Raw genomic sequence first — 26,930 nt, 5'->3', positions numbered from 1 at the left:
ATTTTTTTAATATGGTACTGAGAATTGAACTCAGTGTCTCACACATGCTAGGCAAGTGCTCTACCACTGAGCCACAATCTCAGCCCACACTAGGAGATTCTTGGACAGAGCTGGGACATAACAGTTTTTGCCTGATTTTTCTAGATCTGCAAAGGTTAAATATCATTAAAGGTTGAAACGTGGGCTGAGGCTGTAGCTCACTGATAGACTGCTTGCCTAGCACGTGTGAGGCACTGGGTTCGATCCTTGGCATCACATACAGAAATATAAAGTCATGCTGTCCATCTACAACTACTAAAAAAAAAAAAAAAGTGATATTTAAAAGTGTTGCTAACTGCATTTATCACTGCTTTTATCACCTACCTACAAAAGCTTCCAACCATACAGGCGGATTCTAGGCTGCTTGAATTAAAGAGAAATGTCCAAGGCTATTAATTAGGGCAGCAATCTCTAACATTGCCCCATTTCTGCTATTTACCGTGTGTTCACTGCTGCATTGTAGTTAGTTGTTTTCACAAATCAGTTGCCTCTAAGGACAATAAGATCAGCACATTCCAAGGGTTCTTCTATAACACTATTTAAGGAATGTACCTACCAGATGAATGCCCTCTGAATACAATGATGGGGACTTCATCACGCAGAAACTAAACATCTACTTTCATTTGCTCTTAGGATATACTCCCTTCACAACTTGGAAAAAGGGAATATTATAGGATTAGCTGGACCTCTGTGCTTAGTAAGTATTCTAATATTACTGAATATTCATGTATATATTAGTAGATGGTAGTGATAAAGAAGGGAATTTTGAATGGCTGTGAACATACTAAGTTAAGGAAAAGAGCATTTGAAAGTGTTTTGCAGCAAACTTTACATCATATATGATGATACAGAAGAAATTCTGATCATGTTCAGCCTGTTGACACTGAACAGTGCCCATCTGGGAACATTCAATTAACAGTTAAGCTTAACAAAAAAAAAAAAAAAAAATCAACCTGTTGCTTTCATTTTTTTTATTGACAGTATAGCCAGAGCTATTGAAAGAATTTATTGGACTCTATCAAATTAATAAATACAATAATTTAATTGTAGAAGGAAAAAGTCTACTTGGACATTTTAGCAGAAATTGATAGAGGCAAGGGACTCTTGGCATACATTCTACTTGAATATAAGACAGCACAGGAAGAAAATTGTACAGTGCAGGTATGGACAGTTGAGATTAGGGATTCTGAAGAAAGAGGAAATGTTCTGATTGCTCTTTTGAGGAAAGAACTCTAAGATAATAAAAATAGGACAAGCAATTAAATAAAGCAATATTAGATAAAGGGAATAAATATTTGGCAACATTTTGACTCTAGCTGCCAATCTGAGATTGGTTACTCTACAAATTTATAAGTTGTAAAAAGTGCCATTGTTACTATGTGAAAGGCAGACTGGATGCCCTAGGCAAGCAAAGGTAAGAATGCTACTGTACAATGGGTGCACCAACCACCAGCGCTTGACAAAATAAATGAGATGACTGTAAGATAACCCTAAAGTGGCAGGGAAAAGAGAGTTATAAGCTGAAACAATAAAAGAAAAAAGAATGGAGCCACAAGGAGAAGAAAACTTAATAGCACAAGTAACAACAAAGAAACAGGAAGAGTACTTAAGTTTTAACTTCTAGCCTCCCTTCAGTTTTTCATGTCTAACGAGGCAAAATAATTGGGCAAAGACTACTAAACCAATGAAGTTGATGAAATGGTAACAACTACAGACTGACTTTCTAACCATGATGATCAATACGGTATCATAAATGTTACTAAGAATTTTGTTTCTGCCTCAATAAGGTTCTTCCACCTACTGTTGTCAGTATAGCAGATATTAAATTACTGCACTGACCATTGTGCAACAGTTTTAGGAGGGAGTCATCATAATAGCCTTGACATGCACATGGTATGAAATGGAGTTCCCTCTAAAGAAAAGGGATGCACGCATATTCAACAAAAGATAAAAGATTTAAAAAGAAAAAAAAAAAAAACGATAATGAGGCAGGTACATTTTCCTCCTCTTGCTGAACTAGGGCATGAGGCATTTAGGTTAACTGTGGGATAAGTGATGTTGGATAAATCTGTATAAAGCATGAAGATGGCTAAAGTTTCACTTAAGTTTCTCTTTTCTACCTTAATTTGCTTAAAAGCACAAACACTTATGCTTGTAATAACTTCCTGAAAGCAAAAGTATGTTCCCTTTTATTACCATAATAAAGCATTTGCCCCTTTGATACAAATGATTTTTACTGTGCTAACAGCTGAACCGGTGGCACAAAGTCGAGATGGTATTTACTGCAGCAAGGTCCTTGTAAATCAAAATCTTGAGCTTTACATAAAAATCTTATTATAAAAAATACAATACCAAGTACAGTGTGAATGGAGCATGGAGCAGTAGTGCTCCCTGCCAGGGCCATGTGGAAGTGGCTTTTGCTACAGTGCTTGCTTAATGGCACAAGTGAAAAGCTGAATAAGGCAAACACTTGAAGAGGCAGTTTTTGTAAACTTCTTGGGTGGAGGGAATTTCCTCTGTTAGGACAGATAGGACTGGGATGGCTAAGATCAGGAGGTGTGACATTTGGCTGCACCTGACATGTCACATCACTGATTGAGACAGTTCCTGCTGAATAAGACCAATTCACTGGCTTTAGGAGAGCAAGTGAGGTTATCAGTGTAGTTTTCTGCCTTTCCTGTTACAGTGTGCAGCATCCAGCTGGTACCCACCTATGGAAGAAATCACCTCCATAATCTTCCTAAGTGAAAAGATACAAAATAAGCTAAGTCATTAGAAAAGATTCCTTAGCTTAAAGCTCCTTAAGAACCCTACATCAATTACTAAATAACTTTGTTAGTGGTGTATAGCTCAACACAAATGCTTTAACTAGAATATGTATTCCCGCCCATTTGGTACCTAATAGTAAATTGTAATGACACTTGAAAACAAATTGATCTTGTTGAGGAATTTTGGCCTCTTCTCATGTCCTCACTTGAAACTTTCCAGCTTTCGTGACATATTTGACTCCTTTAAATGGCTTATACTTCTCCCCATACATGTCCAAGCGGTTTACTTTTAAGCCTGTGTCATAAAGAATGAAACAAAAAATTGTTATAATTCCAACAATAATATAGTACAATATTTGTTGAGCAACAGGTATTATACTGTAAATCTGACACTAAGAAATATCCCTTTCACTATTTAGAAGCAATGTCTCTTCTGCAATACGTGAATTACTATACTTTGAAGGTATGGATTTAGTTAAGATAACCATGTAGGAGGGAATGTTTTTTTAAGGCTAATTCTGCTTCTGTGAATATGAATGACTCTGTTGATGCTTAAGTGAGGGTGGGGGGTGAAGGGATGCTGTGTAAAATAGGAGCTCTCCAAAGTCCTTGATTCCTGGAGGCTGGCCCTCTAGTACTGTGTAAAAGGCAAACTGACATTTCTGTTCTTTCTATAGTGGGAAATGTTTGTTACTTTTCTAAGTGCCTAATAACTGAGTTCAGCAAAACTTAATTACACTTAAACACAAGTAAAACTTATTCTTACCTGAAATAGCAAGCTGCTGGATCTTGAACTGTATGTTGAGGCTAGGATTCTCTTCTGGCTTGGGTGCTCCAGACTGTAAATTTACCAGTCCTTTAAGACTTGGAAGCTTTTGTGGAGTGATTTTCCCCACATCCCATGTTAATACCTTAAAAGGACATTGAAAAAGACAAAAAATTAAACCCTCAACCATTTATTAAAGACAAATACTCAAGGATAAGGTTAAAAGACAGGTCACACAGGTATTTGAACATAAGGCTATCTGATTTCAAGTATTCTTTCCATTATACTGCTTTCATGGCTTTTCTCTAGGCCAGTTTCTTTTACTATAAAATGAAGAGACTCATCTTGGTGTTAAAACTTGTAGCCACAGTATCCTTTGTTAAAAAAGCAACTGTTTCTGTGGAAGCTCAATAACAGATGAGAAAATGAAGCTCTTAGAGTTGAAGCTGTAGGGTGGAGAGCCAGGGATGTGGAACTTCCCTGCTCAGTCTTAAATGGTTTCTGGGAAGGTTCTCTGAATCCTTAGAACACAGGGTTAGATGATCTTTAACATTCTTTGACTTTATTAAAAAATAAGCCTTTTAATTTATCAGGCAGCTGATTGACTCTGCTGTTAAAAACAATCATTTGCTACCAAAGTAGGAAGATGACAGAAAAAGTCATCTTTTGGAATTCCGCTAGAGGAATGTGTAAGTAGGTTAGGAAGCAGCTTTCTTAGCCAATATCCCCTGTGGAATAATATATGATGCTTTTAAGTTAGAAAAGCAGAAACAGGTCTTAATGATCAATTTCTATAGCAAAATCTAACAATTACTAACTATATTATCTTCCTCTTTTTAAAATTTTTTAAAAGTTGTAGTTGGACACGATACCTTTTATTTATTAATTAATTTGTTTGTTTATTTATTTGTGGTGCTGAGGATTGAACCCAGCACCTTGCACGTGGCTAGGCGAGCACTCTACTGCTGAGCCACAACCCCAGCCCTTATCTTCCTCCTTTATATATGTATTTTTTGTTGTAGATGATACAATACCTTTATTTATTTATTTTTATGTAGTTCTAAGGAACACATGCTAGGCAAGTGTTCTACCACTGAGCTACAACCCCATCTTCTTATATCCACATAATGTTTTTCTCTCTTTAAAAAGCGTTTCTTTTTCATTAGATAGTGGGGTGAGACTCTGCATTATCAATGGATGAGTAAGTGTACACTGTGAAAGTGTGCACAGAAGTGATGAACTCTTCTGTTCATCTACTCAGTGGTAGATGCAGGATTCTTTCCACAGTTAGCAACAGAAGCACAGCACAATATTATCTCCAGTTTTTTTTTTTCTTTTTAATATATATTTTTTTTAGTTATAGACAGACACAATACCTTTATTTTATTTTTATGTGGTGCAGAGGACTGAACCTAGTGCCTTCCATAAGAAAGGCAAGCACTCTCCCACTGAGTAACAACCCCAGCAGTATCTCCAGGTTTTTTAGGAACTTTCTTTTAAATAAGACATTAAACACTTCCCCCATAATCCCCAATCACAAAATAGATTGCAGAAACACTTGCTCACTCTTGATTTGAAGTGGCTGTACCTTGGTGACTGGATCAAATGTATAGTTGCCTTGTGTTGGTGTCAGGTTCATATTCAGCACAACTTTTGGCATGTGAACTGTCACTGTAATTCCTTCAATAGTTTTTCCCATATTTTGCTTTGGTCCAATTGTTATATCAAATCTGCCACAAGAACTGTTCTCCTTAAAGCTGATACTGTGTTTCACATACACTGGTATTGCCACTAGACTAAAAAGAGAAAAAGACAGGAAAGCACAATACACACAATTAATGGTGTGGGGCAGCTCCAGAAATGGACTGAAAAAAACTTCAGTCCAGAGTATTCTACCCTGCCTCCAACTCCACAATAGGGCTTTATACCTCTAGAACTGCAGATGCTATATCTGCACAAGGGAGAGTTGGATACAACATGTTTTTATACCAGTGTGCTAGAAACTGAGTTCTCATCTGTAAGTATACAAACCAAGACAGAAACCTGAAGTTTAATTATTGTATAAATAATTTAGGCAAATGGTTCTAGTTTAAAAAAAAATAAATTAAGAGACCACTGAAAAATAATTTGAAGTTATACATACCAAAACAGTTCCTAAGTGACAAGAGTCAAGAAACAATTCCTCTGCCTTTAAGTCTTACATTACCCAAATGCTTCTAACTATATATACATATACATGTATACATACATATTACATATGTGTGTGTGTGTGTGTGTGTGTGTATCCCCCAGACCTGGGGATTGAACCCAGTGCCTCACACAGGATAGGCAAGTTCTCCACTACTGAACACTAATCCCTAGCCCCTGCTATGCTTTTTCTTTTTTTGCTTCAATGGGGACCAAACTCAAGGGTGCTCTACCACTGAGCTGTATCCCCAGCCCTTTTCATTTTTAAATTTTGAGATAGGGTCTCACTAAGTTACCCAAGCTTGCCTTGAACTTGGAATCTTCCTGCCTCAGCCTCCCAAGTTACTGGGATTTTACAGAGATGTACCACTAGGCTTGGCTTCAGCCCCTCCTTCTCATATTTTCAAAGGACAAACTAACTACAACCTATAATGTTAAATTAAAATTAATGTTAATTTAAAATTCAGTTCAGACAGCAAAGGAATCAACAATGTGAAGAGAGAGCCTATAGAATGAGAGAGAATTTTTGCCACCTGCACCTCAGAGCCTTAATCTCTAGGATACAAAAAGAACTTAAAAAACTCAACACCAAAGAAACAAATAACCCAATCAACAAATGGTCAAAGGAACTGAACAGACACTTTACACAAGAAATACGAATGGTCAACAAATATATGAAAAAATGTTCAACATCTCTAGCAATTAGAGAAATGCAAATTAAAACTACACTGAGATTCTCATTCCAGTCAGAATGACAATTATCAAGAAAACAAGTAACAGTAAATGTTGGCGAGGATTTGGGGGAAAAGGTACACTCACGTTGCTAGTGGGACTGCAAGTTGGTGCAACCACTCTGGAAAGCAGTATGGAGATTACTCAGAAAACTTGGAATGGAACCACCATTTGACCCAGTTATTCCACTCCTCAGTCTATACCCAAAGTACTTAAAATCAGCATACTGCAGTAATGAAGCCACATCAATGTTTACAACAGGCAATTCACAATAGCTAAGCTATGTAACTAACCTAGGGCCCGTCAACAGATGAACAGATAAAGAAAATGTGGTATATATACACAATAGAATATTACTCAGCCATAAAAAAGAATAATTTCATGACTTTTGCTGGAAAATGGATGGATCTGGAGAGTATCATGCTAAATGAAATAACCCAATCCCCCCAAATCAAAGGCTGAATGTTCTCTCTGATAACACGCACTTTTATTGTGTGTTAGCAACTCTCTGATATGCAGTTGCTAACACACAATAAAAGTAGGGGGAGGAAAGAATGGACATTCAGTGAGTAGACAAAGGAGAATGAAGGGAAGAAAGAGGGTACGAAAATAGGAAAGAGAATACAATAAATCAGACATAAATTTCCTATGTTCATATATGAATACAGCACCAGTGAAAGTCTACATCATGTACAACCACAAGACTGGGATCCTAATTAAAATAAGTTATATTCCATGTATGTATGTCAAACTATACTCGTCAGGTATATCTGACAGAGATAAAAAAAATAAAGAACAAATGAAAAATAAATAAATAAAATTCAGTGCACAGAAGGATGACTTGAAGTTGGTAAGTTGGGGAGTAGCTTGAGAAGGGCTTGTCTCCTCTTAGTCACTAAGTCACGGTAAAATTATGGCACTAGTTCATGATTTTTCCCAGGTTACACATGATCCAAAATGCCTGCTCTTGGCTACGGATTTTATTATAGTCTTATTTATTTTTTACACTCTTATATTCAAAGTACTCTGGTTATTTTTTTTAGGCACATATTTTCACCAGTTCTCATTGGGTCTCCTGGTGAGCCATAGTCAAAGCGAGCAAGAATAAACTCAAACATCAAACTGTCAGAATGAAACAGGGAAAGCAGAGTTCTATTCAGTACACTGATATGTGATGGCAGATTTTGGTTAATGTATCAACATACTTTTGTGAGCTGACACGATATGATATGAGTCGGAAATTTCCATCTGGAGGGATAAATGACAAAACTCGTTCAGATTCCCAACGCTTGAATCGGATGCAGGGGTGGAAACTGACATCATCTAGAAGCCTTGGGTTCTGCCAAGAAAATAGAAGAACCATACACACAGAATATAATGAGTATGGCCATGCTACTCAGATATTATGAGAAATTAGTATGCTCCTTAAAAAAACAAAAAGCAGTCAGTATTATAACAGTTTATTATAACCACATCAACACAACTTTATAGCTTTACAGTTTATAATTTTATATATATTACTTGAAATCTAATAACTATGAGGGAGAAAAAGCAATTATTATTTCCTTCCCATAGCTGAAAAAAACAGAGTTTCAAAGAATTTAAGGTCATCCAGGTACAGTGCTATCTATACACCTATAATCCCAGATACTTGGGAGGCTGACACAGGAGGATTACAAATTCAATGACAGCCTTAGAACTTAATGAGATCCTGTCTCAAAAAGCAAAAAGAGCCAAGGATGTAGCTCAGTAGTAGATCACCCCTAGGTTTAATACCCAGTACTGCTCCTCTTCCCCAAAAAACTCATGGAGAAATTGGTGACAAAACAGTACCAGAACTCAATTGTCTTACTTGTTAGCAGTGTGTCATGCTGAATCTAAAGTGATACAAAAGACCAGTGCCTGTTTATATCAGCAAAACAAATAATTATTCAGTAAAAGTAACACTGCAAATTTGCAGAAGCCATCAGCTAATTTTAAGCCATTTCTAGCACACTTAGGTAAAAACCTCTCTTCTTCAGCCTTTCCATAAAGGCTATCTATACTCATCATCTACTGTATTAGGACATTGTGCTAGGAATATTTGAGATAATCTTCTACAACCTAAAATACAAACTTATCTCAGTATTTATTACTTAGTACTTCATATGAATTAGGCACACAAGAGGCTACAGAACAGGACAACAAAACTTACCATGAAAGAGAGAGAGAGATCGGGCATTCCAGATAGCTTAATGCAAGCATCAATGACTCCTTGAATTTCTGCAAAGACTGTAGATCCTGAAGAAAGAAAGAAAAAGGGTGATAATATCAATGGACTCTGGGTCTTTACTGGAGCTGTCACTATATCTAAAGTAATGGGAATACACCCTGGGTGTCAGACTTAACCAAAGCTTTGCATCCTTATAAACACGTCAGAGGTTCCATTACATCAATCCAGACAGCTTTTTCAGTGAGTACTTTGTCTGTACCTAACTGGGTGGAATATAATTCTAAGGAATTCTATGGAAGAATCAAACCTGTCTCCTTTATAGAGTCAAAAAAAAATTGTAGATCAGAATTCATGATGCCTTACTTTAAGCCAGTTACCCTCTATTCCTCTCCCTCATGCTATGTATTCATTTTAATATTTATTGTACACCTGCTGTATTCCATACTTTTTTTTCTTTTGTTACCAAGGGGCACTTAACCATTGAGCTACATCCCCAATCCTCCCCCCCACTTTTTGTAGTTGTAGATGGATAGAATGCCTGTATTTTATTTATTTTTAATTTTTATGTGGTGCTGAGGATGGAACTCAGTGCCTCATGCATGCTTCGCAAGCACTCTTCCACTGAGTTATAGCCCCAGCCCGACATCCCCAACCCTTTTTATTTTATATTTTGAGATAGGGCCTTGCTAAATTGCTTAGGGCTTTGCTACTTTGCTGAGGTTGGCCTCGAACTTGTGATCCTCCTGCCTCAGCCTCCCTATGCCGGGCAAGTACTCTACCACTGAGCTACAACCATAGCCCTATAGTCAATCTTTTAAGGCTCCTGGATATAAGTTCAAAATATTTTAAATATAATTTAAAAATTAGGCAGGTTTCTTATGAAATGGACTAAACTACCTGTTAACTTTTAAGGAAGAGGGCATGATCCATTATTCTGTAAAATGAACTATTGTAATGAATTCTCCCCGGCTCAAACCCCTGCTGGGATCAAATCCAGGGCTTTGTGTATGCCAGGCAAGTACTCTACCCCAAAGCCATATCCCCAGCCCAATACCTACAGAAATTTCTGTGTATCTTTTACTCTTAACCCATTATGTCCACTGTCCTATATATATGTAGAAAAATTTTATAGGACACCTATAACACTGATCAATTAAAGTTTATATAGGTATCCTATATATAGTACAATGGAACATATTAATGTTTAATGGAAGGGAATTCATGAAGAAAAGATATTGGCTATAATTCACAATGAGTCATTATCACAATATCAACTAGGTGTGCCACCTTGAATAGGTCGTCTAAGTCTGTGAGCCTCAGTTTCCTTATGTATAAATTGTGAGGATAGGAGGTATTTTTAATAAATAAATTTTATGATTCTAACACAGTACCACTGTTTTATCTTGCTAAAAAATAATCAGAGCTGGGCGTGGTAGCACATGCCTACAATCCCAGTGACTTGAGAGGCTGAGCAAGGACAATTCTAAGTTTGAGGCTGGCCTGAGCAACTTGGTGAGACCCAAAGCAACACAGTGAGACTGTGTCTCAAATAAAAAAATTAAAAGGGCTGGCAATGTAGCTTAGTGGTAAAGTGCCCTTGGGTTCAATCCCTAGTACAATCAATCAATCAATAATCAGAAAAGGGGTTTTACACAGGAGGATTACAAGTTCAAGGCTGGTCTGGGCGACTTAATGAGACCCTGTCTCAAAATACAATAATAATAAGGGCTGGAGATGTACCTCAGTGGTAGAATGGTTGCTTAGCATGTGTGAGGCCCTGAGTTCAATTCCTAGTTCAATTCTTGTTATTGTAAACAATAACAAGAAAAAAACCCAAACAAAAATGGGGGTGGGGGGGATGGTTCCTTTAACAGATATACTGCACAGAAATTAAGAGCAAAAGTACACAATACAGTCGGTATACAATAAATGTTAAAATGAATACATAGCATGAGGGAGAGGTGAGGTATACAGGATAACTGGCTTAAAGTAAGGCATCATGAATTCTGATTTACAAATGTTTGGCAGATCTAAACTAGTGGTTATGATAATTATATGTAACCTCTGGGTAAAATAAACAGATTTATAAATCATTAGAAAACAAATGCCTTTCTGCTGAAACCACACTGCCAAGGGACTTCAATTTTCTATTCAGCTTGTGTCAGCTAAACTGTTTTTTCCCTATAAGGCCATGTGCACACAATTACCTGATTTATCTATAATTGCATCTATTTCTTCAATGACATCAAAATAGGCTTCATTGTTTGTGTATTTTACTCCTGCCCGGCGCCATGGAATGTTGGACAGCTGCCCAGTGGGGAGTGTGTCCCCAACATTACTACTGCCTAGAAATGGGAAAAGGAGAATACAAAGTGGATGTGTAAAATGGTCATCAGAAAAGTTATTATTTGAAAGAAGAAAATGAATGCTTTCGCTGCTTTTTCAATGCTGGATTTTTCTTCATGGTCTCCAGGATTGTCAAACACATATCCTTACCAACATTATCAAATTTCCAGAAGACAGAAATAGGCCATGTGGTCCTTCGTCTACATGCCAAACAAGGATAAATGCATTCACTTATCTTTTGCATCCTGTGTGTTAGCAGTAACCTAGCTAATTCCAGTAGTCCAACAATGATCTCACCCTGCTGCTACAGAGCAAACAAGAGGAAAACCTTCAGTTGAAAAATGTCTCCACTGAGAATACAGTGATAACTCAGTTCTTTCGTATTCAGCTGAATTCTATATGAGACAATGCGAAGCAGGACTCAGCGGAGTACATGGATGAATATACTCTAGTATTTCCCATTCAGCTACAATATGGGTAATGTTCAATATTTGGCTAATTTCCTGGTAAATTATGTTGAAAACAAAATTATCAAAAACACATATCCTTGAACTGTGACTTATTTAACTTTTGGTTAATACTTCTAATTTAAAAGTAGTATATGCTTTATTTAAAAAAAGTTCAGAAAAGTGAATTTTAAATAAATCAGTCTATCTTCTTACTGCCAAAATCAACTATATTAACATTTCTTTAGACATTTCCCCCACAAGTAGGTTGCAGTATTATGTTTCTATTTTGATTTTTTTGCTTTGATTTTAAAATACAGTTGCAATCATACTGTATTTACAGATGTATAGTCAATTTATGATTGATATTTCTGCAGCCAACATGTTGCCTTCAGAAGATTTTCTGAAAAACAGTGCTCCAATCATGTTATTTTTCTGCTTGAAACTCCTCAATTTTCCCCCACTTGCTTTATGAGAAAAGCAAACTATTTAGCACTATAGGTGAAGCTCAGTGGTAGAACACTTGCCTAGCACAAGGCCTTGGGTTCAGTCTCTAGTATCACAAACTAAAAAGACAAAACAAAACAAAACACAGCTAAATATTTAACCCAGCATTCAAGGACTTTCCAAACTTATTTCTCACTCAACTGAAAATATAGCTCTGCTTCTGTTAAAGGAGCAGATACAACTCAAAGTTTTTCACTTATTTTGTTTTTCCTCATATAGTTCCATCTATGAAGAATGATCTTATTCTCCTTTCTCTTTCTCTCTTTTTCGTACTGAGAATCAAACCACTGAGCCACATCCCCAACCCTTTTTATTTTTTTATATTGAGACAGGGTCTCACTAAATTGCTTAGGGCCTTTTTAAGTTAATTAAGGCTGGTCTTGAACTCATGGTCCTCCCTGCTCAGCCTTCCAAGTCACCTGTGCCATCTCTTTCTATACTTCACTGATTCTCTAGGGGTACCAACTACAGTTCTTAAAGGATACTCTCATCCACTGAAGCATTATTTTAAACTTTATAATATACTGCCTTATGAATCTGTATTTTTACATTTTGTCTTTTAATGTTTTTCTGACGATAAAATGCATGTTCATTTAGGAAAGTTAAAAAGTACAAATCACCAGGCATAATGTTGCATGCCTGTTAATATCAGCAACTTGGAAGGCTGACGCAGAAGGACCCCATGTTCAAGGTCAGTCTTGGCAACTTAGAGAGAACCTGTCTTAGCTTTTTGAGTTCTTTATATACTCTAGAGATTAGTGCTCTATCTGATGTGTGAGAGGTAAAGATCTGCTCCCAAGATGTAGGCTCTCTATTCACCTCACAGATTGTTCCTTTTGCTGAGAAGAAACTTTTTAGTTTGAATCCATCCCATTTATTGATTCTTGATTTTACTTTTTGCACTACAAGAATCTTATTAAGGAAATTGGGGCCTAATACGACATGATGAAGATGGGGCCTACTTTTTCTTCTATTAGATGCAGGGTCTCTGGTTTAATTCCTAAGTCCTTGATCCACTTTGAGTTGAGTTTTGTGCATGGTGAGAGACAGAAGTTTAATTTCATTTTGTTGCATATGGATTTCCAGTTATTATGAAAATAAAAAACAATAAGTGTTGGCGAGGATATGGGGAAAAAGGTACACTCAAATATTGCTGGTAGGACTGCAAATTGATGCAGCCAATATGGAAAGCAGTATGGAGATTCCTTGGAAAGCTAGGAATGGAACCATCATTTGACAGCTATTCCTCTCCTTGGTCTATACCCAAAGGACTTAAAAACAGCATACTACAGGGACACAGCCACATCAATGTTTATAGCAACACAATTCACAACAGCTAAACTATAGAACCAATCTAGATGCCCTTCAGTAGATGAATGGATTAAAAAAAGTGGCATATATACACAATGGAATATTACTCAGCAATAAAAGGGAATAAAATCATGGCATTTGCAGGTAAATGGACAGAGTTGGAGAAGATAATACTAAGTGAAGTCAGCCAATCCCCCAAAAACAAATGTTGAATGTTTTCTCTGATATAAGGAAACTGATTCATAGTGGAGTAGGGAGGGGGAGCATGGGAGGAATAGAGGAACTCCAGATAGGACAGAGGGATGGGAGGGGGAAAGGAAGGGGCGGGGGTTAGAAATGATGGTGGAATGTGATGAACATCATTATCCAAAGTACATGTATGAAGACACAAATTGGTATGAATATACTTTATATAAACCAGAGATATGAAAAATTGTGCTGTATATGTGTAATATGAATTGTAAAGCATTCTGCTGTCATATACATATAAAAAATTAATTAAAAAAACCGATTTCAATACAAAATGTGATACAAGTAAAAAACAAATCAAAACAAAACAACAACAACAACAACAACAAAAAAAAAAACATAAAAAAAACCTGGGCATGTATCTCAGAGGTATTCTTTATACTTTCATTTATTTTGGTAGTGCTGGGATTGAACCCAGGCCTCCACCACTAAGTGATATTCCTGGCCCCTATAATGCTATTCTAAATATTAAAATGCCAGTCAATAAATAGGCTAAATTCTCTTTTAAGTGGCCACATATACTGGCTTTTTTTAAAGGACTAACTAGGATAATTTATTCAATCTTATTTACTGCTAAATAATATTATTGTGGTTTTGCAGAAAACCCTACATAACAAGAGAATAAAACCAGAAGTTCTTTATCATTTAAGACCTAGACTCTTTCAATAAAGAGAAATATATATCCATTTTAACATTACAGTCATTTTAATTTTGGACATACTGGACTATCTTAGTCTGTCAGATCATAAGCAACAATGAGTTGTTCATAACATTTTAATTGCTCAGTTCCTAGTAGAGTATGTTTTTATCTTACCTGTAATAGAGTTGACAACAGAACGTAGAATTGTTGGTGGTTTAATCAGTTCTTTCAAAATGTTAGACTCTGTTGCCAGTGGAAATCCGTTGTCTAACATTTCTTCCAAGAGCTCATATACTATGACCACATTATCCTTAATTGCAGCCTCCGAACACTCACCAAAGTAGTCCTAGCAAAATATTCATAATATTCCACAACAGAAGGCATGAAGGCTTGTTAAATACTTTTATGTTCTGAAAAATAAACTTACAGTACCATAACTCATTGTTTAAGAAGTCAGATATAAAGAGAATAGGAACAAAAACAAAAACAAACCCTCTCCATAATCCAAACAATATTCCTCAGTATTTTCTTTTTTAAAAAATATTTATTTTTTAGTTGTAGTTGGATACAATACCTTTATTTTGTTTATTTATTTTTATGTGGTGCTAAGGATCGAACTCAGGGCCTCGCATGTGCTAGGTGAGCACTCTACCGCTGAGCCACAACACCAGCCCCTCTCAGTATTTTCTTAATATTTTTAGATTGAATTCCATTCCATGTTACTCCCCAAAATACTGAAATGTTAAACTGGAAGGTCGGTTATGAACTTCATTATCCCTGATTAACCTACTCCAAAACACACAGGTAAGTTTTAAATTATATGGTATATTCAGCCACATGAGTAAAATCAATGAAATGTGAATATGGAAGAGTTCATAACAATAAAAATTTGGGGACCATCCAGAGAACAGTATGTGGAAGACATTATTGTTTCCTGATGATTTATTTTATAAAACATATAAAAACAGAGAACAGAGGAGCTGTGTGTGCCACTTTATACTCTATAGAAAAGGGTTTATGAATGTATGCTTAATTTAAAAGAGGAAACATACCAGCCATTAAAAGCTGGGTAATTAAAAAATATAATCATGTGTTCTCCTCCAACTATCTTGTGTAATTTAAGTTAGAAAGGTTTGAGGAGAGCCAACCTGAAAAGTGTCAGCAACTCGATGTAGGAACTCAATAACAAAGAGAGGTGGCACTTCAGTCTGTATGACAGACACAAAGAAGAGCTTATCCCGGTAGATACTGATGAGGTAGTGGTGAGGTGTTGAAATGACAGGTGGTACATTTTCAACATCAGCAGCTTTCTCTTGAGCTTCAAAGAAATAATCACAGACAGATTGGCTCACAACACTCTTCCAGTGCTTCTCTAGAAATATGTCACCGGAACAGTTTATGAGAAACAGACTGTGGATCATTTTCTGTGGGGAAAAAAGGGTTTAAATTTATTATATCAAAAAATATCCTTGTAGTGCCCCAGCACAAAAAACAGACAAAGGTAATACAAGAAACTATAGACCAATATCACTTCAGAGTACAGATATAAAAGTCCTTGACAAGATATTAGTAAACTGAATTCAGCAATATATGTAAATAAAACGGGATTGATTCTAAGAACACAAGGTTGGTTTAACATAGGAAAGCCAACAAACGTAAAATATTAATAAAAGATTAAAACAAGTAATTTCAAAAGGTACAGAAAAAACATGTGACAAGACCCAACGCCCTTTTATGAAAAAAAAAAATGCTTACGATAGGAATAGAAGGAAACTTTCTCAATCCAATAATGTCATCAATTATAACTTCACAGTTAACATCATATTTAATGGTCAAAGATCAAAAGATTCTCCTTTAAAACCAAGAACAAACAAGGATGTCCATTCTCACTACTTTTATTCAGTTTGGTATCAGAGATTCTAGCCAGGAAAATTAAGAAAGAAAATCTGAACAAAAGCATTCACTGGATTGTGTATTATGGTGGTTGTGCAGGGTGGTACCAAGGGTTGAACCCAATGGTGTTTAATCACTAAGTCACTCCCCAACCCTTTTTATTTTGAGTCAGGGTCTCACTAAATTGCTTAGGGCCTTGCTAAGTTGGTGAGGTTGATCTCAAATTTGTGATCCTTCTGCTTCAACTTCCCTAGTTACTGGGATTACAGGCGGGTGCCACCACATCTGGTTCACTGGAAAGGAAGAAGTAAAACTATCTCTATTTGCCGAAGACATCATATGTAGAAAACCCTAAGGAATCCACAAATAAAACAAAACTAATAGAGTTAACAAGTGAGTTTAGTAAGGTTACAAATATTAAAAAAAATCAATACACTTACAATAAATAATCTGAAAATAATTTCATTTACAATAGCCTTGAAAAAAATTCAAATACTGAGGAAATAAATTTCACAAAAAAGTAGAAGTCTTGTATACTAAACGCTCCAAAACATCACTGAAAGAAATCAAGAAATCTAAAATGTGGTAAAACATTAAGACAGTACTGTAAAGATGGCAATACTCCCCAAATTGACAATGTATTCAATGTAGTCCCTATTAAAATCCTTGCTGCCATTTAAAAAAAAAAATTTTTGGGGTGAAAATTAGTAAGCTAACCCCAAAATTCATATGGAAATGAAAGAGATCAAAACAGCCAGAACTTTGGGTGTAGTAGTGCTCATGCCTATAATCCCAGAGGTTCTGGAGGCTGAGACAGGAGGATTGCAAGTTTGAGGCTATTTTCAGCAACTTAGCAGTTTAGTGAGACCCTGTATCAAAATAGAAAATAAAAAAAGGGTTGGGGATGTGACTCAGTGGTTAAGTGCCCTGGGTTCAATCCCTGGTGCCAAACAAAACAAAAATATACAAACAACAAAAAAAAAAACCCCAACAATACTGAAGAAAAAGTTGAAGAACTCATGCTACCAATTTCAAAACTTACTATAAAATTAATGCATGATATTGATACAAGGATAGATTTATATATCAATGGAACAGAAGTGAGAACTCCAAAATTAACCCTTACATTCATGGACAACTGATTTTCAACAAGGTGCTAAGGCTGTTCAGTTGGAGAGAGAATAGTCTTTTTATTAAATGGTGCTGGGAAAATTGAATTCACACACAGGAAAAGAACAAAATTGTATCTCTACCTTACAATGTACACAAAAAGCAACAAAAAATGTATTGAAGCTCTAAATATAAGTGTTAAACCTACAAAACAATTAGGAAACACATGTATCCATCTTTAAACTGTAGAATTAGACAATGCTTTTTTTTTTTTTTTTTTTTTAAGAGATGACACTAAAGTATAAAAGAAAGAAAAAAGTATATAATCTGGACTTCATCAAAATTAAACTTTTGTGCTTTTCTAAAGGACATTATCAAGAATGTGAAAAGGCAACCCAGAGAATGAAAAAGAATATTTAAAACCATATATCTCATAAGGGACTACTCTGCAGGATATATAATAACTCTTATAATGTAATATTAAAGAGAGAATCCAATTTTTTAAAAATGGATAAATGATAGACATTTCTCCGAAGAAAATAAATACACAATTGGCCACATGTAGAGATGTGTAATACCATAAGTCATTAGGGAAATGCAAGTCAAAATCACAATAAGATAATATTTCATATCCTTTTAAGCTAGCTTTAATAGTAATAATAAAGAAGACAGATAATGGGCTGGGGTTGTGGCTCAATGGCAAAGCGCTCACCTAGCACATGCAAGGCCTTGGGTTTGATCCTCAGCACCACATAAAAATAAATAAATGTATTGTGCCCAACTACAAGTAAAAAATAAATATTAAAAAAAGATAATAACAATTGTTAACAAGATGGAGAGAAACTGGAACCCTTAAAACATTGCTGGTAGGAATGTAAAATGTTACAGATGTTGTGGAAAGCAGTTTGGATTCTTCAAAAAGTTAAATATACTCACTGCATGAATCAAAAATTCTATTTCTATATATATATCTAAGAGAATTGAAAGGACATGTCCACACAAAAATTTGGACATGAATGTTCAAAGAAACATTATTCACAATAACCAAAAAGGGGAAATGATCCAAATGTGCATCAACTAGTGAATGGATAAACTAAAAGTGGAATATTTACACAATGGAATATTATTCAGCTATAAAAAGGAATTAAGTACTTACACATACTACAATATGGATAACCTGTGAAAGAATCCAGACACGAAAAGTCACATACTGTATGATTCCATTTGCAGGAAAAGTTCAGAATAGGTAAATACATTCAGACATAAAGTAAGTTGATGGTTTCTAGGATGGGTAGAGGGGGAAGGTATGGGGAGTTATGATAATGGATTTGGCATTTCTTTTTTTGGTGATAAAAACATTCTGGAATTAGGATGTTGGAAAAACTTTGTGACTATGCTAAGAACTACAAAATTGTATACTTTAAAATAATGAGTTTTACAGTATATTAATTATATCTTGATTCTCAAAAAAATAGTCTTAATTACTTCTGGCACAAATGCACACCAAAATATGTGTAAAAACATATTTGTAATAGTGAAAATCTGCTACTCAAATATTAATAAAAATAAATTGAAAAATATTTATAAAATATTATATAGCAATAAAACGGAATAAACGATTGCTACCTGAAAATATAGAAGAATTTTACAAACACAATGTTGAAGAAAACCAGATATAAAATAATATAAATGTCATAGTTCCATATATATGTTGTCTTATAACAGGAAAAACTAATCAATAGCATAAGAAATCAAACGGTTTCCTTTTTGAAAAACAATCAGGTAGTGACTGATAGGGGGACAAGGCTAATTTTCTAAAGTACTGGTAATGTTTTAACTCTTGACCTGGATGATGTTTATAAGTTATTTTCATTTTGTGATAATTTGTTGTGCTTTACATTATGATTTGTATAATTTTCTGATTTATTTATGCTTCAAGTAAAAGTGTATTGCCCATTTAGTATGGAAAATATGGTCTATTTGCCGAAAATTTTTCTTTTCTGTTTACTTCTATCTTTTGTAGGATAAGCATCAGAATCAGGTGTTTAGCCCAGTGGTCAATCATTCAAAGTAATAGTATTGTATGTTAAATGCTACCAAATATGAAAAAATTTTAAATTTATAAATACAGTTCTTATGCATGAAGATAAATTCAGAAGAGGAAAGGAAATTCAGAATCGATGAATTTAATTCTGTAGATACAGAAAACAGTGACATCAACCTGACCAATTCTTTTCAGAGGAAATGATTTATTTTATGAAAGCAGGTGACATTTAAAGACTATCTGGTTATGATTTCCCCTTTGTATTTGACACATGTTCAACAGTTGCCAAGTAAATAATATTGATATATTTTAGCAATTACTGTACTAATAAACTAAAAACACTAGTAATAGTTTAGTGTTCCTGTATATCAGAAACAACAATAACAAAAATGTACCTTTGTTCAAAGCCATTTCTGTTGGGAGTCTCCTTGAGAACTCCCCGGGCCTTTCAAACATGGCGGTGGGCAAATTGCCAGTGGGTGGCTAGAACTTCCCGGGCCTTTCAGATAAGGAGCCCCTAATGCAACATGGTGGTTGGCAAGTTGCCAGTGGGCGGATAACAAGTTGTTTTGAAAACCTTCTAACTGGCCCTCCTGTCTTCCGTACTCATGGATAGTTTGTACTCATGGATAGTTCGTGCCCCCCATGAATCTTATGCAGGGCGGAGTAGGTGATGACCTGACCTTCACTATGATTGGCCCTGGGAGCTTCCTGGTTTAAGATAACTGACTCTCACTTTCTATATAAGCTAGCAGCAGTTTGCAATAAAGTGCTTCATCTTTGTCACTGCTGTCTGTGTGTGTGCATTTTAATCTCCAACGACGAACCTTGGCCTTTCAATTTCTATTTAGTCAAGCAATTAACTTGAGTTGGTAGCAATAAATTCTAACTTCAGGGTTGGGAACTGGGAAATTTGTCTATTTTATCTAGTCAACTGTTTTGCTTAGCATGTTTGCTTTGTGTCAGCCTTACATTTCTGTTTGAATGTTAATATTATAAGTTCTATTGGAATATATAGACTTGCTATATAGAACCTGGTGACTTTATAACCTTAGCTGATAAAACTTTTTTTTTTTTTTTGATACTGGGGATTGAACCCAAAGGCACTTAACCACATCTCCAGCCCCTTTTTATTTTGAGACAGAGTCTTGCTAGGTTGAGTTGCTGAGACTGGCTTAGAACTTGCAATTGTCCTACTTCAGCTTTGCAAGCTCCTGGGATAGCAGGTGGGCACCACCATGCCTGGTTTGGCTGATAAACTTAATTTTTAAAATGCAGCAGGAATATCCGGTGACAAAATATGTAACCAAACTTATATTATTTCACCTTTTTCTTGTAACAAAATCTAATAAAATGTGGACCCAGATTTGAGTACCTCAGGTATATCAACTATAGAATATGACATCCTTTAATCCAAAAATTAATCTTTCAACTCTGAAGTATTTTATTCATTAAGGATCATGGAGTTAGTAATATCTAAAATGTCAGTATGTACTGCAGGCCACACACTATGCTAGTCATTTCAACTACATAATCTTATTTAATCTTCACAATGCCATGTTATAAATACTGCTTTCATCTCTATTTTACAGATAAGATTAAAAAATCTCATAAAAGTCAATTACCTAAGATTATTTAAGACTAGATATAGTTGAAGCATTATCTCCTACTCTTACCATTGCAGACTAATTATTAAAAATATATTCTGGGGCTGGGGTTGTGGTTCACTGCTAGAGCACTTGCCTGGCACATGTGAGGCACTTGGTTCAATTCTCAGAACCACATAAAAATAAATACATAAAATAAAGGTATTATATCCATTTATAACTAAAAAATTATTAAAAAACATTCTAATGCATATTGATTAAGATTTTTGGCAGTGAAGAAAATATCCTTTGTGCTATCCAATATGGTAGCCATCAAACACATGTGGCTACTGAACACCTCAAATATGATTAATGCAACTAATATACTGAAGTTTTAATTTTAATTAATTTAAATAACCACATGAGTTTATTACATTGGACAGAGTAGTGAACACTGTTTCAGCTTATGATTTTAAGAGCAAGGGTTAAAATATGTTTTTTGTGGGCTGGGGTTGTGGTTTATTGGTAGAGTGCTTGCCTAGCATGTGTGAGGCATTAGGTTCGATTCTCAGTACCACATATAAATAAATGAACAAAATACAGGTTCATCAACATCTAAAAAAAATTTAAAAAAAAAAGTTTTTTGTATAGTTAGAAGTTCTACTTTTTATGCTAAGACAGTTTAAAGAATTAGAGTAGAAAGTACATTTAATAGGGCTGACCCTGGTTATCTTAAGCATTGATGCTATGGCAAGGACAGTTTACACAGATCTATGCTATTCCCTTATCAAAATACACTCTAAAAGAGCTGCTTGTTCTTAAAGCAAGTGACTTTGTAGTTTCCTTGTTTTTAGGGCCAAATACCTATTCATTCTCTTAAGCTGGTAAAAAATTCTTTTCAGGAAAGTTTCCACCAGTTGTTTTTATTGGCAGTAGTTCAGGTTTCAGAAGAATACAGTAAGTTAAACCAGACCATTGGACTTATTGTTGTTATCCTTAGTGCTTAGACGAAAGCATAATATTTGCAGTTCCCGACAGTGCTTAGCTTTAAAACACACCTTAAGCTTCTATAATAGGTAAAGAGAGTTTATTTCTTTTATTCATATTATGACCAATTACCTAATGCATATCACAATTAAATTAAATAATGCCACACAGAGCAGTATAAATTAGTCTGTCTTTGCTTTTGTAGCTGTAGTTACTTTTATTATTTTAACTCATTAAGTCCCAAGTGTTCAATTCATTGAATATTTTCAATGAAACTGATACAAGTGCATTAAAAAAGGTAGGGAAATTTGGAGCTTATATATGCCACTATATTAACTAATATTATTATATCATAATTATTATCACTATGTTCTTATTATGTAATTATTTATAAACATTATTTAAATTTTTGTAGGTGTTCCATATTTGGGTCGAAGGGATAAAACTGGGTTAATAAACTTTATGGGAAAGCTGTACACCACCACAACCATCCCTGTGTTCTTACTGATCTTTTTTTTGTTGTTATGTCTTCTTGTTTTTTTTAGATATTTATTTTTTGTGGTAGTTGGACACAATACCTTTATTTTATTTATTTATTTTTATGTTGTGCTGAGGATTGAACCCAGGGCCTTGCATGTGCTAGGCGAGTGCTCTACAGCTGAGCCACAACCCCAGCCCTGGGTGTGTCTCTTCTTGGAATAGCTTCCCCCCCCCCCCAAAATTTTTTTTCTACAAATTGGTACATAATAATTATACAGAATAGTGGATTTCAATTGTGGCACATTTATACATGTACATAACATACTTAGATCAATCTGATTTTCTAGTATCTCCCTTTACCATCCTTTCCTCCCTCCCCCGTTTTCTTTCTTTCCCCTACCTGCCTCCCTTCTATTTTCATTAGATTCTTTTTCTTCCTTCTTTTTTATTGAGATAGGCTGGTCTTGAACTCCTGGGCTCAACTGATCCTCCTGCCTCACCCTCCCAAGTAGCTTGGACTAAGGCAGGTGTTAACAACCAGCTAAATGTATTCCTTCTATATAAAAGAGAATGGCGGCACAGATGGGCCTATATCCAAAGTGAGCGAAATGTAAGACCAGAAACAAATCTATCTCCTCTGATTATTAGCCAGAATCTTGACCATTTATTCACTCAACAGTTTTGAATGTTTTATGCACTAAGTACTTGGGGCTACAAGGGTGAACAAAATAGAATTTCTATAGTTACAGAATTCAGACTTCAGCAAAGAATACAAGTAAGATATAATTCCTACTATGATAGAGGAAATGCAATGTACTGTAGGAATCTGTAAGGCTTGAAGATACAAGAGAACATGAGAGAGATATTCAGTATGAATCCACCAACTTTGGAAGGTGGAGGGAAGTTGTACGATGAGAGTGAAGGAGGTAAACAGAGTGGTTTATGGAGCAATGCTAGCCTTGATCAGAGTTTGAACTTTACTTTCAGTACACAGTAAGGTAATTTTTTTTTTGAGAGGAGTCATGCAATCCAATTTACATATTTAGAAAGATTACACTAATTATATTGTGGAAACTGGATAACAGGACACTAGATACTGTGACACTGGTTGAGAGATGAGTGAAGGTAGTGGCCTGAACTAGGGTTTTGGCGATAGGGATGGAGTAAAATGACAAAAGACGACAAACACTTAGTAAGGCTTTGAATAAAAATATACTTAGGTGTGTGTGTGAGTGTATGTAGAAGAGATGCAAGATGAGGCATTTAGCCCTGATTCTATATAATTTAACCCAACGCTGAATTTCTAATTCAAATGAATATATTCAAACAACTACTGCACATAGAAGTCTGGTACTTCAAAGAGACAATTTGTTTTTCTTTTTTTTTGGTTAATGGGAACTGTAATTAGAAACTGAAACCAAAGAAAGAAAGTGCATAGTAAGAAGAGATTCTAGAGATAGATGGAACTCCAATATTTGAGTAGCAGGTGGGTCAAAGAAGTGGGCTTAAAAAAGACTAAGATACTGCTTAAGATAAAAAAGAAGAGGGAGATGATAATTTTAGTAACTACAGTACGTGTCTAGAAGAATAGAGTAGTAAATACTATTAAATGGCACAAAGAGGTTAGGGTACAAGAACGTAAAATGTCCAAAGGTTTAATAGTGTATTGCAATTTTCTTTTCCTTACTTTCTGCTGAAAAGCCTTTTTAGAATCTACTCTCAAATCCTTACACCATAAATTTAAAAATAATTTTCATTTTTAAATTGTAAATTGACAAATTATAGTTGTATATATTGATAAAGTGATAGTATGATTTATGAATAAAAGGTGGAATTATTAGATTAAGCTAATCAATATACCCAGAAAAATTTTTGGAGCAGAATATTGTATATCTGTTTACCTACTCTAAATGTCAGTGCTTTATACATAATGTCAGTGCTTTATACATAAAAAAAGTATAGCTGAGGTGAATTCCAAGTTTGAGGTCATCCTCAGCAACTTGGTGAGACAATTAACAACATAATGAGAACTTGTCTCAAAACAATAAATAAAAAAAGGTCTGGGAATGTAGGTCAGTGGTAAAGTACCCCTGAGTTCAATCCCTAAAACAAACAAACAAACAAAAAAGAGTACAATTTTCTTTGCCTTACATGATACAGTATCTATCCACATTGAGAATGCATGACAAATTTTTTGGAAAAAAAAATTTTCACAATACCTTTATTCTTTTTATTTATTTTTATGTGGTACCGAGGATTGAACCCAGGGCCTCACACGTGCTAGGCAAGTACTCTACTGCTGAGCTATAGCCCCAGCCCAAGAATGCATGACTTTCCAAAAAAAATTTTTTTTAAATTGCAGATGAACACAATACCTTTATTTATTTATTTTTATGTGGTTTTGAGGTTTGAACCTAGTGCCTCACAAGCACTCTACCACTTAGCCACAATCCCAGCCCTGAGAATGAATGACTTAACACACAGAGAACATTCAATTTCTTGGTGAAAATAGTTTCAGTGGTAGTTTAGTGAAATGCTGGAAAAAAGTCATTTTAGTAGGCTGAGGCTGAGGCAGGAGGATCGCAGATTCAAAGCCAGGTCCAGCAACTTAGCCAGGCCCTAAGCAGCTCAGTGACCCTGTCTCTAAATAAAATACAAAAAAGGGGTGGGGATGTGGCTCAGTAGTTGAGCACCCCTGGGTTCAATCTCCAGTACCCCACTCCCACCAAAAAAAGAAGGGAAGAGGGGCTGGAGTTGTGGCTCAGTGAAAGAGCGCGCTTGCCTTGTATAGGTGAGGAACTGGGTTTGATTCTCAGCACCACATATAAATAAATAAAATAAAGGTCCAACAACTAAAAAACATTAAAAAAAAAAAAAAAGGAAGAATGTATGTTTGGCTGCAGGAAAATAAGGGCTTCTATTTTCTCTGTGTAATGGGAAAGACTGTCATTTAAACAGGAGAGAGTTCCTCTTCTCTGTACATGCCCTTTTGCTACTCATGAATTAAGATCTGAACTACTTATGAATATCTAATCTACAAGAAACACCAATAGCATATTAGGTTGGATTGTTAGAAACATTGTAAAAATATCAAGATTCTGTATGAAAAATTAATCCTGTTTTAAGAGAGCAAATTATTTTAAAATAACGAATTATTTAAGATATCTACATATGAATTTCAGGTAATTCTTCCTTCTCTTCACTGGCTTCACTCTTCCTATGGTCTCAACTTAAAATCCGGACTCCCCTCAAGTTAATCCTTCCACTCCCTTCTATCTCCTCCAGGATCTTATCTCCTTTCCTGAATTTTTACTTTATACATTGATTACTTGCTTTTTGCTCCTAAGCATGTCTTGTAATTTTTACAACGAATAATTCCCAAACCTTTCCTCCATGCCAGCAATATTGCTTCATGCCTCAAAACATGCAGAGTTTAATCTACATTTCCTGTCTTTCCTCAGTCACTGATTGTTAAACGAGTTCTCTAAAACTAACCAATGACTTTCTAGTCATCAGATCAACTATCTATTCTGATTTCAATGTTCTTCTTTGACTCCCTGATAACTTTCACCAAAACAAAACAGATGTTTCTTACCCTATTATACATTTTTTTTTTGTCTCTTCTCATCCTGAAAGTTGCCGACTTAATTTTCAAGACTTTTAAAAAAATTAATTGTTTCTACCTATTTCCACCTAAGCCATCGTTTCAAATTCGAAAAATCCAAACTCCACAAAATTTCTCCCCCTCCTGTGAAAGCTACTTATTTTATCATGGTACCAACTTCTCAACCATATAGTTTGGAAGCTTCAGGTTCAAACATCTAACCATCACATCTAACCAGGCCCATCACTCTTCACTTTTCCGTATTCACTCCCACTTCCTCAGTTTATATCACCTCTCTTCAGAAGAAATGCAAGTCCCTCCACCCCAAGCTCATCTAGGAGCCATTCTCAGAACGTCCGCTCAGACCCATAGGGGTTTTGTTCCTTAAAACGGAAGCCTTGAGTCTGAAATTAAAATCGTTGGAATTTCAGCTCACTGTGGTTGCACGATTTTTTATCCGCGCCGGAGGACGGAGAGGGACCCCAGTGAGCTTGACCTACTGGGGCCAGGTGTTTGAGAATACTGGGTTGCAGGTGTACCTCTCCCTTTGGGCCCAGCTGACAAGAAAGCCCGGAAGGCCGAGCGTCGGGGAAGGCGCGGCCCTCGCCCACAACAGCAAAGACGCTCCCGAAGCCCAGGCAGAAGTCTCGAGCTCCAGCTCTTCAGCGGACTCCCTAGTTTTTTGAGCAGTCCCCAGTTTGCACACTCCCCGCCCCTCACACTCACCCCGACACCTGGGAAAGTCAATGATTCGGCGCCGGGTCCTCTCCGGACCGAAGCTGAGGCAGCAGAGAAGGCCGCGAGGACCCCGTACTTAGAGTGCCCCGTAGACTGCCTGATTAACAGCTCCAAAGACACAAATTCCGTTTACAGAATTAGAATAAATCAGCAGAAAGACTTAAATGAGCGGAAACACGTCTCTTGAGGTTGAGGATCCAAAGCTTCTAAATTACCCAGGATCTAGAAGAATGAGGAGTTTCGCACCATCTGGATGCAGGCGCTCATCCGCAGCCTAAGACGCTC

At 35.8% G+C, this 26,930-nt stretch overlaps 1 protein-coding gene across 4 annotated transcripts; it reads right to left on the bottom strand.

The window, feature by feature from the left end:
* Positions 1-995: 995 nt before the first annotated feature.
* Ap3m1 (adaptor related protein complex 3 subunit mu 1) lies at positions 996-26,930 on the bottom strand. Of its 4 annotated transcripts, XM_071611148.1 has the most exons (10): positions 26,634-26,820; positions 15,959-16,055; positions 15,352-15,627; positions 14,378-14,549; positions 10,912-11,049; positions 8,687-8,772; positions 7,698-7,831; positions 5,162-5,369; positions 3,574-3,718; positions 996-3,102 (listed from the first exon to the last, which is right to left on the bottom strand). In XM_071611148.1, exons 3-10 carry the CDS (start codon positions 15,622-15,624, stop codon positions 3,002-3,004), a joined length of 1,257 nt encoding a protein of 418 aa, XP_071467249.1. In that variant the 5' UTR covers positions 15,625-15,627; positions 15,959-16,055; positions 26,634-26,820; the 3' UTR covers positions 996-3,001. The 4 variants fall into 4 exon arrangements, with proteins under 4 accessions (XP_071467249.1, XP_027787085.1, XP_027787084.1 ...); XM_027931284.2 differs by lacking the exons at positions 15,959-16,055; positions 26,634-26,820 and adding an exon at positions 26,861-26,930; XM_027931283.2 differs by lacking the exon at positions 15,959-16,055 and having other exon boundaries at positions 26,634-26,818.

Source organism: Marmota flaviventris, chromosome 4 (genome assembly GCF_047511675.1).
Source record: "Marmota flaviventris isolate mMarFla1 chromosome 4, mMarFla1.hap1, whole genome shotgun sequence".
NCBI classification, from domain to species: Eukaryota; Metazoa; Chordata; class Mammalia; order Rodentia; family Sciuridae; genus Marmota; species Marmota flaviventris.
This window is presented reverse-complemented; position numbering and strand designations above follow the sequence as displayed.